This window comes from Armigeres subalbatus, chromosome 1 (genome assembly GCF_024139115.2).
Source record: "Armigeres subalbatus isolate Guangzhou_Male chromosome 1, GZ_Asu_2, whole genome shotgun sequence".
Lineage (NCBI taxonomy): Eukaryota > Metazoa > Arthropoda > Insecta > Diptera > Culicidae > Armigeres > Armigeres subalbatus.
In genome coordinates, this window is record NC_085139.1 from 72,389,929 (window position 1) to 72,409,335 (window position 19,407).

Here is a 19,407-nt window from a genome sequence, read left to right on the forward strand (position 1 = left end):
TTAAAGGCAAAAAATTTTTTTACTGTGCACATTTTCTTAAGAATCACCATTTAGTTGTCTAACTTTGCTGAAAAAATCATAACAATCGAACATTCCGTTTTTGCTGTGCAGCTTTTTAAATATTTTTGAACCATTTTCACATACACCCTTTTGAAAAGTTAGTCGTGACTCAATATGAAGATTTGATATCGAAAAATGACGATTTAGATGAAATTGAAAAACTGTGCAAAGTTTCAACTCAATAGAAAATCATGAATTAAAAATTTTCTTAAATTTTGATGCTGTTGCTTGGAATCGCTCAATTGCATTTCAAACGCATAGTGTTTGCCACTGAGTGCCAATGCCTAAGAAATCCTCCTAAAAGAAGGAGGGTTTGTGTCGTCGGGTTTCAAAGCAATCCTCGGTATTTATATAGTACTAGTTTATTTGTGGACGCAGTAGCGCCCGTGGCAAGTGTTTTTTTCGGTAAAAACGGTTTATTAATTCATGCAATAAAAAAATCAAAATTGTCAACGTCCGTTGTCTGTGATTTTTTTTTCATCAAATGCTGTGTCGGGTTGTCTAAGGTTGTCACTGGTTTTGTTTTTTACATCTGATAGTAAAATAGAATTGAAGTGTCAAATATTTTATTTATTGTGAGAATTTCCCCGCGTGCTGCGTCTGGTTGGCTAGTCACTGGACAGCCAAACAGGGCTATTATTCAAGACAAAATTTTCAAAACGACTTATCTGCTTTTGTAAGCAAAGATTCAAACGACGATTTGACGAATCTGATAGCTCTTCCACGAAAACCAACACCATCAACAGGTAGCGGAAACCTTCACCTACCCATTGGTGGTGTTGGTTTGCGTGGGAGAGCTGTGAGATTCGTCAAATCGTCGTTTGAATCTTTGTTTGCAAAAGCAGATAAGTCGTTTTGAAAATTTTGTCTTGATATATAGTACTAGGTAGTTTAGTAGATTGCAACACCCCCCTCTAGATCGATTTCAGTTCTAGCTTGATAGTTTTCGTCAGGAAAGGAAAGGAAATCTTGCAAATCAGTCCATCCGTTCGTGAGTTATATTGCCTTAAAGCAGTGGTGCTCAGCATTTTGGGCGTTTTTCCCCCTAATTTGCTTGTCACACAATGAAAAAGAGCTTTCTTCTGTCAAGTTAGTACTTAGATGAATGCTTTCAAATGTGTCTGCCAGCTGAGAGTATTAAAAAGAATATTGGTGTTGAAATCATTCCGTACGACTAGATCAAAGTAAAATTACACTGCGGCCCGCGGGCCGCACCTTTGTTTTGCTTTGATCGTTTCGTGCGGAGTGAATTCAAGACCAATATACGTTTTATTACCCTCAGCAGATAGATATATTTGAAAGCTTTCGACCAAGTGCTAATTTGTATGGTCAAAGCTCATTTTTATTGTGTGAGAAGCAAATCGAGGAAAAAAACACCCAAAGTGCTGAGCACCACTGCCTTAAAGGAAATGTAAACTCATTGTTATATAGAGATTCTAATAATTGATGGTCCTACATTTTACAAAAAGCAGATTCAATACTCACAGCTAAGCGACGTCGAACTTTCGTGCTTGTGAAAGTTGGCATTGGTGGAGCTGATCGTTGGTGGCCAGAAGGTTTTGCGAGGGACCGAGATCCAGCTGGTCTTTTCGCCTTCGCGGGCACGCGCCAGTTCCAGGATGAATTTTCCATCTGAAAGAGTAAAAACAAAGAGAGAATAAGATTTCGCCTAGTAAATACGATACTGTGCAATCGTCGTTATGTAGAGTATTCGGTTCACGATTACGGTTGGATGCGCACCATTTCCCACCCGCTGGAGGCCAGCGCTAGTGCAACGAATCTTTCACCCATGACTCTCCTCCGGTCTTGGGAGAGATCCCTCTTAAATGGGCGCACGAGACATGATGACTTTATGGCTTGATTGTTTATTTCACGCCATACACAACCGAGATAATATCGCACTACTCGACTTGCATTTCAATTTCGGTGTTTCTTTGGCCTCAATTGTTCGATTATATATGCTAACTGAAAAGATTTTTCATCATCCATTGTTAGGAAGATTGTTGGGTCATTTGATGGGCGTTAGCCAATATGTCGATTGAATATTATGTTTCATCAGCAGCACAGAGTCATTTGATCTTTGAAATTGAACGCAAAACTATTTGAAATTCAGACAGATCCCACCTTTTTTTAAATGCTCACACAACTATCATTTGATATTACATGGTATAGTTTTCGACATTTATTTTTCCGACTGCTTTTGCCATGATTTCCACGAATTATTCTCAATGTTGAAGTTATCAGCATCGATTTCGATATGTGTACAATGACTAATGATGATGCATGATAAAATCACAAAAAGTGATAAAATGTAAAAAAAAAACTATTCTAGCAGATGACCTAAAAATTTCGACATGTGGCAAAAATCGGATGGGTCTGCAATTTGGTTGGAAATGCACTGACTTTTTATCCATTTTTAGTTTTTTTATTATTTTTGAAAAAATACTTAAACGGTTGGAAATTTCCATCAGTAAATCAGTTTACTTTTTCAGTCTCAGAATCCACTAATTATATTTAAAAATCAAATTAAAAACATTACGGTCATCGCATATTCTAAGGACCCTGTAATTCAATCAAACTCAGGTGCCAATTGTTCCACCTTTTCATATTCTTTTTTTCGTCGACATGCTCCATAGTTAACTCCGGGCACGTACAAAAGTAATATCATGTAATGCACTGGCTGAACTGAATAGAAGGAGTGTTACCGCTTTGGCTGGTTACTTTCCTCAGTGGCTATTGTTTGTGGGGTTATTTACGATAGGAAACGAAACAAAACAAAACCAACCGTGGCATGTGTCTTTGCGGCACCGCCACCGACCGTTACCAAATAGTAAAGGCTCCATCCCAACATTAAGGCACCGATCGAGCCGGCAGGCAGGTAGGCCAGGTTAGTTGGAAGGTGGTTCTTTTATTATATTTCCCCCTATGCTATGCGCTCATTGTACAACTCCTAATAACGAGCAACAATCTCCCCTTTCGCTTTGTTCGCACATACAGCTCGGTATAATATGCAGGCTTTAGGGAGCTCGCTCTAGTGGAAAACACTATTCCTTCACCTCAGGCCACCCCATCGGTACCGCCAGCTGCCATCCGTACCATGGATGACGATGGCGACGGCGACGGCTCTACAAGGCGAAGTTAGCTGCTCCGTTGTACTGCCGCTGCGGCGCAACGAAAACTACGTAGACGTCCCCGCCCGGAACTTTTACGATACTAGTAGGGTGAACCATGATTACTGGTTTCTCCGTTTTGTCCCCACAACATTTGATCCCGCGTGCCATTCACGAAGTCGAGGCAAAACTGATCTCCCTACTTCTTCTCCTATAACAAAATTGCCAATGTTGCTAAAGTGACCACTTAGTTCCATAAAAACAAAAAAGCACGTCGGTCACGAAACTTAGTTATGAACCTTGCCTAATATCGAAAAAAAAATCGAGTTAGATCTGAACCACCCTACCACACAAATACGTTCGGTATCGCGATAATTCGTTTTCATTCATTTCTGTTTTCTTTCAATGGTTCAAATCATGGCATCGTACCGTATCGTACTCGGGCGAAGAGTGACGAGCCAAAAGGGGGCACTCGAGCGGAAATCACTGAATTGTGGGTACGTACAGTGACGCTCCGGATATGGATCAATATTGCACTGAGGCTTCATGCCTTACTAATACGGTATTCACATCTGCCATCATTAATAGCCGACGGTTTTTTTTCTGCGGGGTTCACATCGATTTAAGGTTTCAAATAAAAAAATATTAGTTGTCTATACAATGTTGAAATTATTTCAGAATTGTTTCCTATAATCAACAAAATAATCACAATTTTATCATATTTGCTTCACTGAACAAAGGACAAACTCTCTTGCCTAATTTGTTTCTTGTTTTTATGTTTTCCATAGAAAATAACATTCCTGTTGTAGTTACTTGATCCACATTTGAAACTACTTATTAAGTAATGAAACTTAGCTTCTATATCTTTTGATCAATCAATTTCCAAACATATGTACATATGTGCCCCTGTCCCATAAACCGTGGGGTGACTGTATTATGTTGTGCCTTCTCTACACTACATGGCTAGTACCGTCACATCGCGTCGCTCGGTCGGCCAACGCTGCAGCCGGCGAAAGGTTGAGTATAGTTGTACCTACAGTAAAACCATATATGCAGCACCGAAGCGGAGCGATGCCGAGGGGAAAAATGGCAGACAGTCGTCGAAGCGCAGCACACACTATGGCGGAATTAACATATTAAAACGGTGACACGTGCCGCCACCGCCACCACCACCGTCATTCCAACCTATCCGGTCCGGTGTGTCGTAGTTCGGTTGATAGTTGTGTTGACTTGGTTTTGGTTTGGTACCGCTAGCGAGTGAACGATGGGAAAAGTTTGGTTCCTGTGAGAATTTTTGGATTTCCTTCCGATTTGGATGGGTATTGACGATTTTTTTAGGATTATTAGAACTAAATTTGAAAAATGGTAACATGTGTTGAATCATACGATAAATTTCGCTTGTCTCGCTGGTCTTATCAAGGGATATGCCGAGTGATTTTCCTAGAAGTATCAGATAGAGAAGCTTGCTAAAACGATAATGCAGTTTTAGGAGCACATACAATGATACACAAGCGACTCAAAAATACTTCATACTTCCTTCTTTTGCTAATGGAATTCGACTTATTCAGAATAGCGTTCGGAAACTACACAGAAACTACAGGTTTTAATGCGGTTTATTGAAAAGCATATAGGGGAACTATTCCGTTTTCCATCTAACTGAACATATATTCATCTCATCGCAAAGCAAAGAAATGCAGCACCAATCTCTTCGCTTCCTTTTGCTAACAAGCGTGCTCACTGCTGAAAAAAATCACAAAAATAAGAAACAAGCCTAATTCCTTTTCATTGCTTTGTTTTTGATGGGATGGAAATAGGAGCTATGGGATGAAGTTCCGAACCGTTCCCCCACTTAAATAGAAAATAAAACACATAATAATAAGGGAAGAATTTTCGATTGACACCACGAACTACTGCGTATAAAGCAGTAGTGGTAATTGTATAACTACTAAGCCTGTTATTCATTAAATAATCAAAGATCAGGGTGGCCACTGAAATACGATTTTCGAATTCCCGTTTTTTTTCCGCTTTTCCCGATGCAAATTTTCCCGGTTTTTATTCAACTTGGAAAAAATAGGTTAACCGCTAGGTGTTTTATTTTCGAAGCAACTAATAATTTGTACCGCACCTTTGAAATAGTTGCATTGAATTACCAACAACGTGTTATGCAAAATGCTTTAACCAACAGTCACACTGAAATCGTGCGCTTCGTGGCCATACCGGCATTTAATCAACATGGTGATACCAAGATAACATCAAATTACAATGGTTTAATTCTTTTCTTAGCGGCAAAACTTTCGTAAATATTTTTTCTTGGATGCAAAACTTTCGACAAAGCCAATGGATAATGAATAGCCAACATATTTTCATGTTCACCTCTTGGTTTTATCTTATTCAAACTATTAACAGGAAGAATACTTTCATGAGTAACTGATGAAGCTTTTCAAATTATCGCAAAATTTTGTGAGAAAAGACTAAATTCTCTCTAATAAAATAAATTTGATTAGCTTAGAGAACTAGAGAACTGATATTTGTTTCCGATCAAGAACATTATTTGGTTTGGCCAAATCGCACCAAGCGCCAATGAAAAATTACCCTTATTCCTGCACACATTTTCGTGTAGAAGAATTGATCACAAATAGTATCGGATATCCTTCTATTCTATAACTAAGTATGTTCAACAACAAATGTACAAATGAATTGACATGAACTACTTTTGGTTTATATTCTACGAACAAATTATCAGTCTTAAGTCAGTCAAAAATGCACTTTGTGCGGTTTTGCTGAACCCCGACCATTTTGTTTTCTAAAATAGATTTAAGCATATTTTGGGCAATCAGACCATTCGATTCGTAATTTAATCAATTTAAGATTTAAGATTTTTGGAATTTTATTTTCTTCATCCGGGTTTCTACCCATTTAAATAAAGAATTTCGAATTTAACTTGACGAAAATTTGTTTTTCCCGGTACAGGTCCTAAATTCCCGGTTTTCCCGCTTTTTTTCCCGGTGACTTTAATTTCCCGCTTTTCCCGGTTCGGTGGCCACCCTGAAAGATGAATGATTAATTGCAATCACAGCGGAAGAATATTTTAAAATCCATCGGGTAAAGCCACTGTGGGATTCTTTCTGGATCAGAGACAGTGATGATAGGAATGAACACCACACTTAGAATGTTAATTTCTGTTTTCGGCAAAGCATCCAGCATCAAGCAACGAATAAAATCACGATCGATTGGAAGCTTGGAACATGGAACTGCAAGTCGATAGGTCTCGCAGGTTGCGACAGGATAATCTACGATGAATTAGATGGATAGAAGACGACAGACTAGTCAAAGACTACGCACAGAAGCTGAAAGTGGCACTTCCAACGAAAAATACTGCACGACTAGTATGATGCGAATGTGAGCAGTTAGTGGAGAAGAACACTGCAATACTGCACGGAAAAGACAAAACTCGACTTTTCGGAAGAAAAAGCGCTAGCAGGAAGATCGTGACCGTGAAAATATGTACCAACTAAACCCCCAGACATGTTTAAGGACATAAACGGGAGCATAAGGTGATCCTATGGCGGCAGCACTTCAATCTGAATGCCGATGTGGCAGACAACGGAACCTGAAAGCAGGACAAAAGATTTTCAGATTCGGATCCCCAGGAAATCCAGGAGAAGATTGGCCGGCTGAAAACAACAAAGCCCCTGTGGATCGTGAAGCATTGGCTAGAGCACTGCACTGGGTAATTATAATTGATTATTACTGAATTTGACAACAAATAAAAAAACCCAGATTAATCCACCTAGCGGCGATAATGCCTTTCTCGTGCATCGTAAAATGTACTGAAAAAATCACATTAGAAAGGTCAAAAAAGGAAAATAGATCGCATTTTTTCTACCATTTTGCATGTTTTTTGCGTTAATTACTATGCATTCCCACCATTCTTGAAAACAATTTTTTCGATTTTGAAATTTTTTCCAAAGGGGGACCCTTAGGAAAAACAATGATATTTCAATAATTCCGAAATGCATTGTTCGATCGGGCCGATCAATAGCAAACAATGGAACCGCATTCCCCGTCAAACGCAACATATCGCGAGTAAATCGGGTAATGCCAAAAAGTTCTAAATTTGAACACATACACACACGCACACACACATACATACATACATACACACACACAGACATCACCTCAATTCGTCGAACTGGAGTCGATTGGTATATATTACACTATGGGTCTCCGAGCCTTCTATTAAAAATTTGGTTTTGGAGTGAAATTATAGCCTTTACGTATACTTAGTATACGAGAAAGGCAAAACGCAGAAGCTGTCATTTTTCATGCAACAGTAAATTAGAACTATGCAACTTCAGTTATTGAACAAAACTTCTATATAAACATTAAATATTTGAATTCGTATCCAAGTAGAAATGAATAAAATAAAAATCTAACATAGTTTCTCAAGTTTCGTTGAACCCAATCCAGAATCTTGAGTTTGAAGCGGAAATCCCTTAGGAAGCTTTAGTGGAAGATTTTCGGAAATTTCAACAGGAATTCAGTCAGGAATGTTTGCGGAAATTATTGCAAAAAAAATGTGCGAAAGGTCCTCCTTTAATTTTTGTGTTCCCTTCCGAATTTCGGCGGACATTTAAATGTTCTTGGAACTATTGCATAAATTGCTCCAAAACTTTCTGCGAAAATTATTCCGAAAATATCCACACAAATCATCACATCATTCGCGGCCAAACTCCTGCCAGAATTCCAGCGGATTTTTGTTTTCAGACATTCGTACGATAAATCTTCCGTGAATTCTTGCGAAAGGGAAGATCCATTAATTACGTAACGCAAAATTTTGACATTTTCAACCCCCTCCCCCCTATGTCGCACTTTTGTATGAATCATTGGAATTATTATTATGGATTGTCACACTTCGGTCAACCCCTCCCCTTCTGAGCACTACGTAATTTATGGATGCTCCCAAAGTCCATTCGGCATTGTTTTTCGTAATTTCAAATAAATTCTTCCAAAACAATTTGCGAAAAATATTGGGAGAGCACATGGAAAAATTTCTGCGAAAATCGTTACAAAAAAATCCTGCAGACATTATCGGGTGAACTCCAGCAAAAACTTTCCGAAATACTTTTATAAATTTGAGGCGGAATTAGTGCGGAAATATTTATAAAAAATCCTGCCTATGAGAGGTCGTAGAGTTCTCTGCATCTTTCTTAAGTAGGTGTCCGACTAACAATCCTTCCTCTTCCCCAGCATTCGCAAGGACGTGGCCAGTACAGATCTAGACTATTGGAGAGTGAATTGCTTCCATCTAAGAGATAGTGATTAGTCCCAAATAAATATCTGTGGTAACGGATGAAAGTGATGCTACTCTCATACAATAGTCTTGGCTTGTACCACCTACGAATTTGTGCGGATTGCTCAATGCTAATGCTTATTGTAAATATTTATAAAAATTCCTGCGGTTATTTCTCCAGGAATTTCTACGAAAAAAGCTACGTAAAATCTTGCAAAAATGTCTCCGGAAATGCATGCAAAAAATCGTTCGGGAATACCGTGGAGGTACCATATTCTGCGCATTTAAGAAAATTTTGAAATAAAATCGTTGTTATCGAGAAATTATAATGATTTATGAATATCTTTATGTATTAGATGTGTAACTATAATCCACGAAAGACTACGAATCATAAAAATTTTGATTAAATTGACTAAGAACATATATTATTATTCGATTTGTAAATTGCCATATGGTTCCTAATTCTGCGCACATATTTTGAAATGTTCGATATTCTGCGCACAATGTTCCTAATTCTGCGCATAATAATAGGAACTCAGTTTGGGTTAGGTTAGATAGCTACCTTCTGGAAAAAGTTCTGGAAAAATTATACAAACGAATGCAAATCTCGCTTAACTTTTCAAAAGGTCCTAAGTAACATTTTTTTCATGATTTAATCTGAATAATGCAATCAATATATTTCATGTTAATCTGTTGATTGCAATACTCAAATTAAATCATGAAAAAAATGTTACTTAGGACCTTTTGAAAAGTTAAGCGAGAAATGACATTTTACAACACTGCATGAGACAAAAAATTACCACAACTGAGTTCATGATGTATGACGAACTTACTCTCATGAAATGGTTTTGAACATTTAGATAAATATTTCAATACTTTTGCACGTTTTTTTTTCAAGGTATGTTTCCTAAACTCTATCTGTCTACAACGTTTTACCGTTATTGTACGCTAAGTTTACGAAAAAACGTTCGCTCAAAAACTAACTTTAATATAAGACCTGTCGAATAAGACCCAAACCCAATCGACTCAGCTGCGATGAATTGAGATGATCCCTGTATGTGCGTGTATGTGTGTATGATGTATGTGCACAAAGATCTTATTCATTTTTCAACACCATTATCCGATTGCTCGGCGTTGCCACAAGTTGCTTTCGACAATCGATTTTTTCCGTCAGACAACTTTCCAGATCGGTTATTTTGTTCATGTCTGACCATTGGCACTGTTTTGCCTTGTTTACTAAGGTTCGCCATCGATGAAAGGCAGTTTTTTATTCCGATCAAATTGGATGTTAAACATAAATAATATATGGAATGGAAATAAATGTAATCCAACGCGAAAAATAAGACCAGCCCTACATAAATGCTGATATTGCCCAGAGTGCTATTTTCTCAAATGTCGAAATGCCAGTCTGGCCTAGAAAATCTCCGAGTGGGGAATTGTGTCGATTTTTCAGGGAAAATTGTTCGTGCTAGTCACGTGATATACACATTTAGATTAGGTACCTCGAAGTTTAAAAAATGCTTAGTGGAGCTGTGGTGCGAAAGGCCAAGTAGCAGATATCCCTTGTCTCTTTCCGGATAATCTATCTTTGCTTTTTTTGCTCTTCTTGTTTTATTCCAGAATTTCGAAAAATGTTTCTTTGCCAAAACAGTTGCTACGTCCAATTTGGGTTGACAAGCCAGTCTTATTATACCTTTCCATACCACGCGCACAATTAGGAACAGAAAGTAAATTTTGCTCCATATTCTGCGCAACATACATTGCTTTCTATGAGATAGAGATTACACTCTGAAAGCCGATTTTCATCATATTTAAGCAACAAATAATCTGCTTTTGCACTTCGCTTTTAAAATTCCAAATCTTTTTTGCTCAAATTCGAGAAAAAATTGTTCATGTGCGTTTTATATAGCGCTGCTGCTAATAGAGGCCTTTTTTTACATTTTTCGATTTACCGATTTTGTTTTTTTAATATTCTTGTTGTCAGCACTAATTTATTGCTTTTTTATCTGCCCATGACAACAATAAATTCCCAACTTTTTGATGACATGTAAGTAAGTATAAAAATAACAGTAAATAAAATTTAAAACAATGTTTTAGTGTCAATGTGCGCAGAATTAGGAGCCGCGCAGAATAAGGCACGCTCACGGTACTTGTGGAAATCGGAAAGGAATTCCTTTTTGGAATTCCAGCAGACATTCTCTGGTGAATTCTTATGGTAAACCTTTTGGAAATATATCAAAAATTCTTCACAAAACTCATGTGGATTTTTATCCGAAAATAAGAAACTGTAATTCGTCGAAATAACAACAAAATTGGCAAGATAAAAAAAGCTGTTGAAGCAAATCAGTAAACATGTTTTTCATGCTTCAAAATGATACAAGCGGCGTTTGTAATAACGCTTATTTATTGAATGTCCGAAAAACTGTTTAGGCATAGCTTCCAGTCGTGAATTATATTCTCAACAACATTTTGCTATCGAAAATAAAGCCCTCTGTAGAGAGATTTGAATTATAGACATACACACTTGAATCATTTCACAGATTTCGGTGGATTTGGCTTTAATTCACCGAAATTTCAACTGCAGATTTGTTCGGTGATTATTTCGACGATTTTTTTCCGTTTTTTTCCTTTGTTCATCAAAAACTTTGTCAAAACCACCCAAAATCTATAAAATTATGTACCGAACAATTCTGCTGTTGAGATTTCGGTGAAATTTCACAGAAATCTGCGATTTATTTTAAGTGTGTAAGATTTCAAATTTTATTTATTGAATTTTCACCTAAACTAAATCCGCGCGAAGCCTTTAAATCGTTATGTAAATCAGCGCCAAATTCGCGAAAACCGCGAAGTCCGCGTAGTTGTAACAACTCTGTTAGTATGTATCGGTAAAAAAAATCAACAACCGAAATGTCACTTTTTTAAATCTCGGCAAAAATCATGTTTACTAAAACTCTTACCCTTCTCGGGAAATAAACAGCAACAATGCTGCAAATAAAAAAATCAAAAGGGTTGTGCACAAGACACGGGGCCTCCATATACAGATGTGCTCGACTTGCGGTTAGCAACAGTATTGTTTCCGCTAAGTTGGGCAAATCACGAACCAGATGGCGGTAGTGAGCAAACGTCAAACTAGAGCAAATCTGATGCGTGCGCCACGAGTGATCGATTGGTCAACTAATGATTATTTAAATTGATCGGTAAATCAGTGAACGATGAGAATTTTACGAGTGTTATGTCTGTTTGTCTGTGGTTAAAGTATGAGTATCTGCGACACAATCGTGCATTTTGATCAACCATGTTGAACTATTCACGACCGCCACCGACGCCATCGAAGTGAAACAGGTAACCGATAGTACAAATGTTGCAAGAAAATTTCACTCGAATGCTGATGATGCTGACCACCACACGCCCACGCAACTCCCCCGATGCTGGGACCGCTCTCCGGAACATGTTGAACGAAATGGCTTGAGCGCCCGGACTTTCTTATAGTCAATAAAGTTAAAGGTTTTACTATCCCTTTGGTGAGTATTATGGTTTCACATAATATTTGCACCCATCCCGATTGACAAAGAGGCGAGACTAATGGGCCTTCTTTATTGATTACAAGAAAGGTGATTTCCCGAGCGGAGGAGCCACTTCGTTACTAGCGACAAATTTGCCGATGGAAATTTTATTCTCAAATTCGGTTGCCTGCTTCGCTCCGATGGCGTCTGTGGCGGTCGTGGCAGCAGTGCGGTGGAATACATTTCTGCAGTGGTGGCGTCTAAAGTACCATCGATTATCAATTATCAGTAGAAGCAGCTCTCAAGCCACAATTTGTTTGCAAATTCAAACTATTTAGTGGATGCTGTTAGTGATTCGGAAAGTTCATTATTAGAAAATAATCGATTCTTCTCAGGACCAACAATCTACACAAGGAAAGGTTGAGCCCAGAGAAATTTTATTCAAATTGCATCCCGATTAGTTATTCATAACAATGATATTATAATTTTATCAATATGCGATACATACAAATAACAATATCTGTAATAATATTGTTGTAAAATATCTGTCTCGGATGAAGAATATTATATGATCGGCATAACATGATTATAACACAATGTGATATAATAATTATGAATAGCAATACTTGTGATACAACCAGTTATTACTTTATTCTTTTTAATAACAAAATTAGTAATAATTTCAATTATTTTAATCACTTTTCAAGTAACACATCGAGTAATATTTTTGTTCAATTGAAAACAAATTTAGTTATATTTTTGTTAAATCTAGAAGAAATTTTGTTACAATTTTTGTTATTTTAACTACCAATGGTACATGCTTTATAACAACCTTTGTATTATAAAAAAAAATGCTTTAACAGTATAACAAGTTCTGATATAAATCTGTTACCATCTACTGGTTGAGGTATTATTCGCTTGATGACGGCAGAAAGTTGCCGCCCGTAGCAGAATCCCAAGTGCACGTTGGAGGGAGGCGCTGCAAAAATTTATTCGCATGAATGACATCAGTGTCAATAATGTAAAATTTTATCTAAAGATTCTCGTTTGGTTTCGATACTGTTAGTGACCGGAAAGGCGCATTATAAAAAATAAATCTTTTTTTTTCAGAACTACAATTTTATAGAAGAGAGGGTTGAGCTGAGACAAATTTTCTTCAAAGTGCAAATCATAATCGCTTGGTGACGGGAGAAAGTTTCGATCAGTAGCAGAACCATGAGGAAGGACAGGCTTGAAAAATGTATTCGCATGGATGGCGTCCGTAGCAGCCAAGTGAAATTTTCTCTCAAAATTCCGATTTTGGTTTTGCTTCTGTTGGAGCAGAAGCACGCTTTGGAGGGAGACGCTGCAAAACATAATTTTCTTGAATGGCATCAGTAGCAGTCAAGTGAAATTTTCTCTCGATGACGTCATCAATGCAAATACATTTTTTTGCAGCGTCTCCCTCCCTGGTTCTGAAAAGAACCGATTTATTTTCAACAATTCACAATGCATTTTCCCAATTAAGTGCAACAAAACCATGCTAGAAAATTTCACTGGAGTGCCGTTGACGACAACGATAGCCACTCGAATGAAACCACTATCGTTTTGTCCGCTCTCCGTGTTTGTTCACTGTGGATCCTTGAACAGAAATGAGCGCGAAACACGGAATCAGGGCTGGTAGCGACCAATGCCGCTCAAAATAGTTACTAGTGACTAAAGCTGACGAAAAAAGGGACCAAATAGAGACTTTCAGTTGCAGAAAAAGTGACCAAATAGTGACTTTCAGTTTCAGTTGCAATTTCGATGAGACGAAATTAGGCTTTTGGTTTTGGGTTTTAGGTTTTTGGGTCGAGGGAGATTTTTTTTCGTAATTTGTAGCGGAAACCATCTTTCACTCACCACTGTCTCATAATAAACTCAGAAAAGAAACGAAAATCGTGCACACTAACTTTTTCCCTCTCTTTTTATCCCAAGAAATTTTTACTAAATATCAGTCAAACGTAGGACTACTAAAAACTATGAGTAGTCTTGCGAGCAAATCAAACGTTTGCGCCACTTGAAGTGAGCGAAACATGGTTATCTATCACTCATAAGACCTGTTTTTCTTCCCAGAAAAATGATTTCTAGGCAAAAATCTGCGTGAATGAACATTCTCTTCTCGTGAGAATGAGTGAAAGTTACGATCACTGGATTAGCTGAACAACTACTTAAGAAAGATGCAGATTTGTTATAGGTTTAGGAAGTAATACTGGGTATGACAAAAATTTAAATTTTCAATAGTTTATCGTAAATAATCAAAAGTTTCATTGAAATTGACAAATTGCTGTAGAGTTTCCGAGTCGATTGATATATAAAGCATGAGCATGATTGACCGCCCACGGTTGCTACTCCGTTATTGCCAGGCCAGCTGTAATTCCACAGAGAACCAATAGATGAAGTTTGGGACTAACATCATCTTTAATGTGTAAGAACTGGTGACCCAAAAATAAGCAATACCAGCGCCGGCCGTGTCCGAATGCAGGTCAATTAAGGAATAGGTAAGAAATTGTTGACGTGATACTCGCTTTGATAGAAGCCGACGAGTCATCTGCACTTCCACGAGAAATCACTGGGATGTTGGTTATATGGGGTAGGGAGTGTGGCAGGGTTCGTTTTGGTAAACGGTCTGCCGTGTATAGCCGTATAGTTTGATTTAAAACAAATACAATCGAAAAACGCTACATATTTTAATTATCATTCTGATTAACTTACTCACCCGCACAAAGTAGAACAAATTTTCGGTGACCGGCCGATCGTTTTGCTTTCCGCACAAAGCAAAACTAAATTTCGACGACCGGCCGATCGCTCTACCGGCCGCGCAATGCAGAACACAATATTTCGGCAGGTCGCGCGATTGTTCTGCTGTCCGAAACAAGAGAAATCTCGCACTGAACTCTTTCCGAGTCGATTGATATATAAATCTGAAAAACCCATCGAACGATAAAGGCACTATTAACGTTCAAAATCTTACATGATTTCGTGACGGTTCTCAATTTTCGATTCTGATTTGGGGTTGGAATAATATTTTGGAATATTTTGGAAAAATATATATTTTTCAGTGTTGGCCAAATTAGGTTGGACTAAGTTGGCCAAAACCGGTGCACTTCTGCTATTCAATTTATGCAATGACAGACATAAACAAGGTTTTCATAACTTATTAGACCACTAAGTTAAAAGAAGGCATAGTTTCAGTTGAAGTGTAGAGCTAAGAAGAAGCGAGCATTTGAAGCTGTTCAACATTTCAGCTATCAGAACACTAAGTTGAAAAGAAGGCATAGTTTCTTAAAGTGTAGACTTAAGAAGCAGCGAAAATTTGAAGCTGTTCAACATTTGACGAGTTAAATAAAGTATGGCTTAGCATAAACTCGAAACAAATAACAGACGATGACTGGAAACGTCACAACTCTGATGAGGTCGTTCAATCAATATTCTCAAATTTTGGATCTACAATTTCGATTTGAGTCAGTCCATCACAGCTAATGATAGGTGATGAAAGTCAGCAACTGAACTTTCAGATGCACTCTAAATATGCATACACTTCGAGCAAGCAGAACGGTTCTCCCGCCGCGAGTACGCCGCCTACGGGTTCGTCGCCTCCGGGTAATAAAAATACGAATGACGAGTGGCGCACGGGCGGCGGCGGCGGTGGTGGTGGTGGTATGTAGCCACAGCAGCAGAACAAATGCATATCTATTTTGCTTTCTAGATCACGCTCGTGCTCACGAGCCAACGAAAAAGACCGTTCGTTCGTTCAACTGACGACGGAACAGCTAACCATTGTACTACCATAGCTATGCTGCTGCCCGCGCGCCGTGGTTGACGACTGTGTGCGGTTGTGGTGGATTGAGAACGTGCGACATAGGAGGGCGGCATCGCAAGAGGATATCAACATAGGAGGAGTACCAACCAGTAGGGAATGGGTCGTGTTCGTTGATTATAAGAGACATCATGCCAAGAGGAAAAGAGTGCAGCCTGCAGTAGTGGTACGATTGACGGTCGGTCGAAAAGGCATGCGGTAATATGCTTAATGCTGAATGAGTGTCGTAGGAGCGCGAAGATAAACGGGGTTGTCCGGAAGTTACGCGACCTTTGAAGAGGGTGCGATAGGATTACTTCGAAGAGTTGAAAGAAAAAGTGCCACGCAATGAGGTAAATTGACGTGGTATTATCCAGGGAATGTCGTAGGATGATTTGACGATGAAATCTTAGCTGCCGCTACAACATCACCGCTGCATAAGCAAATTTGAAGGATAGGTGGCGAACATAAATATACCGGGGAAAATAGTCACACCAAACGCCATTAAAAAATTACACAATTTTTGCCATTTTTTTATCATAAATCGTATAGGATATTCCCAAACCTCATAACTGCAATAATATCTTTGGATTTGGATCTTCGAAAACGGATATCTTCCAATAAACGTGTTTGTTGTTTGGTTCGGGTTCCCAAAACTCCAATAATTTTGTTAGTTATTGTTATTAAGTCTAAGGGCCTTACACTTAGATATTCCTTCAGCTATCGAGTATTTATCTCTGATATCTGGAAGATCGTACTAAATTCAGTTTAATCGCAAAATATAAAATAAATAAATGAAAATTGATTGTACGACGAAACCCTATTGAATTACGTGGAATAACTTGATAAACAACAAACCTTGGTATAATTGGAAAACTTAGTTCGTAAGGCTTCCAATTTGTTCTCTACGTGATCAAACAGAATATACAAGAGGGGTGTGAAAAATCTCGCTGCGCCACTGTAGAGTGTGTGAAGCCATCAACTCTATTCCATCATCAGCAAAACACACGAAACGAGAACCAAGAAGAGTACGATTGCTTGCAAAGCAAATGACGACGAGAGGGTCTCCCTTCTACCACTACTACTGGCTTGACTGGGCTCGGCTGCCTGCCTGCCTGCCTAGTGCTCTGAATATCACATCAGCGTCAGCTATGTGTGGCCAGGCCAGCCGCAGCGCAGCGCTAGAGCTTTCGAAGCGAGCGAAGTTGGCAACGGAGCAGCGCGAAGACGGTGCGCAGCGCTTGGAAGTGGAAAGGCTACGGCGAGTGAAAAGTAAAATTGTTGATGTTTTCATTACCCTCGGCGCGTGCTATTTGCTCGTTGAGGTTGGTTTTAATATGTAACCGGTAATAGTAATAACAGCAACAGCACCGGAGCTGAAGCGATTTGATTGCGGGATTTGAAGAATCGCGGATGGTGGCGGTGGCGGTACCCAGGGGATGCACGCTAGGGGCGACTACACAATGCCAGCTCTGCGGATGGTGATATGAGTAGTAATGTTGGCGCGAGCGCACCGCTTAAGGGTTTGACAGCTAAGTGACTTCGCTGTTGGTTGTTGGTCGGTTTGGGGGATGAGGCGGGCCGCGGGAAGACTTAAGCTATTGGCATAAGCGGTTGGTGTACGGCTGGGTAAGTACGGTTTCAAAGGGGGACTGAACTTAACATTGTGGCTACGACGATGGCAACGGCGACGACGATGATGCACGGTGTTTTCCATGTCCCAAAGAAAGCATCAAAAATTTGTTGGCGCTGGGTTCTACGCAGAGATTCCAATATTTTTAACCTGAAGTGGATCAAATCCATTTGAAATCAAAAGTCGATTTTTGTATGTATTTTTTATTTGCATATGCATTGAAATACACGTTGCCAACCAAAAACCATTTTACGTTTACAAGAAATCAAAAGTCGATTTTTGTATGTATTTTTTATTTGCATATGCATTGAAATACACGTTGCCAACCAAAAACCATTTTACGTTTACAAGAAATCAAAAGTCGATTTTTGTATGTATTTTTTATTTGCATATGGATTGAAATATACGTTTGCAACCAAAAAAGCATTTTGCATCATTGGTTCGTTGTGTATTTTGTCAGGTCTAGGAAGCGTTGGTCCCTGCGACAATGTTTCCGATAATTTTGGGAACTATGTGACTGATTTTGTAGAAAGAAGTTCAGTTTATAATTCAAATGGTTTGCCTAACAAGTTTAAATTCAATTAGTTTGCTATGAAAAGCATTTAATAGCCTACAAAGGGACAGAATTCTCAACTCGTCAAATCTCCGGGCCTCATATCAAAAGTTTGTTATTGAAGTGCACGAGAAGGGCAAACATATTTACATATACCCTAGGCATTTGGAGTATTCGATTTGCGTATTCAACGATAGAAACATTTTCAATCACAAATTTGTACCTCAGAAAACACTGTGAAACGTGGAGAAAGAGTCGTACAGCAGTTGGATTAAACTGCGCAAAGGCGTGCTAGCTATTGCAGAAAGGATTGAGAGTATGCGCAACGCGCCCCAACCTGGCCGCGGCTGAACTGGAACCATCAGCGGTGAAATAGGGAGAGAGGAACAATTTTGCTGCGTCTGGTTCGGTGGGAGTATTGTAATTGATGACGTGGGAATATCGGTGGAATTTTTCTCATACTGATCTCACCTCTGAAGGATGCGGAGCAGCAGTTGTTATTCAATGCAAATCCTCCGATTGTACCTATAACGGCACCCAAGAGCACATTCCACTGCGCTGAAAATTCTTTGTCTAGACGATTGTGACTACGTGAAGCAAGGAATTAGCTCATTGTCTCCTGCAAGCTGCAACAGATACCGACAGCGGCCCGTTGCACATTGTTCGCGGGCATCGTTCTCTGTCATTCTCGATATGAGAAGCTGCTCTATACGGAATGATTCGAGCGTATTTTCCCGAACCAAATGGTCCATTGTGTACTACTTGTTGTGACGGTTAGCTTTCCCGCTACAGCAAGTATAATGTTTGCGATTAGATTTGTGCATAAGAAGCCACGAATCCGTTCCTCTGTATCTTCCACGCAAAATCCGAGTACAGAAGTAAAACTCTACATTTTTCTCCTCAAACATTTGCTGACATTAAGTTCTTTTATTATCGCTGTGTCTTCTCTTTGTTTTTTTATTGCTTTTCACCTTTTTCATAAGCTTTTCAATCACACTATATATGAACATATAATGTTTTCTTGCTATCCTCGTTTCGTTGGCCATTCGCACAGCTCTTTTTTATCATCATTGTCTTGCTCTTGTTGTTTTGGTGATGTTGTTGCTGTTATTTATTATTGACCGTGTGCACCTACCTCAATCTCACAACCGCTCACCACGCATGCCTTAGATCAGAGGTTTTTCGATTGAGAACTACGAAGCACTCTCTAGTTGTATTCAACAATAATTTAAAAAAGAATATTTTGATTTTTTCAAACTGAAATTTGAACAAGGTGTAAATCTATATTATAATTATCAACTTTAAAATATTTAGAAACTGTTTGAAATTTGTAAAATTTTCATGAAAATGTCCACCTTATTTGTAATTTAGTTCGGCAGCACAAAATTTAGCTCGTAAGAGCTAAAAGCTTCTACGCAACTTCACATGCTTCAGCACA

General features: G+C 38.7%; 1 protein-coding gene across 4 annotated transcripts in view; it reads right to left on the minus strand.

Moving 5' to 3' along the window:
* The window catches only part of LOC134227074 (protein hairless), a 70,725-nt gene that overhangs the window by 16,506 nt on the left and 34,812 nt on the right, over positions 1 to 19,407 (minus strand). For all 4 annotated transcript variants that reach the window (XM_062708337.1, XM_062708315.1, XM_062708325.1 and 1 more), the window contains exon 3: positions 1,546 to 1,692. In XM_062708337.1, coding sequence (XP_062564321.1) covers positions 1,546 to 1,692 — 147 coding nt within the window. The remainder of the gene's footprint in view (positions 1 to 1,545; positions 1,693 to 19,407) is intronic.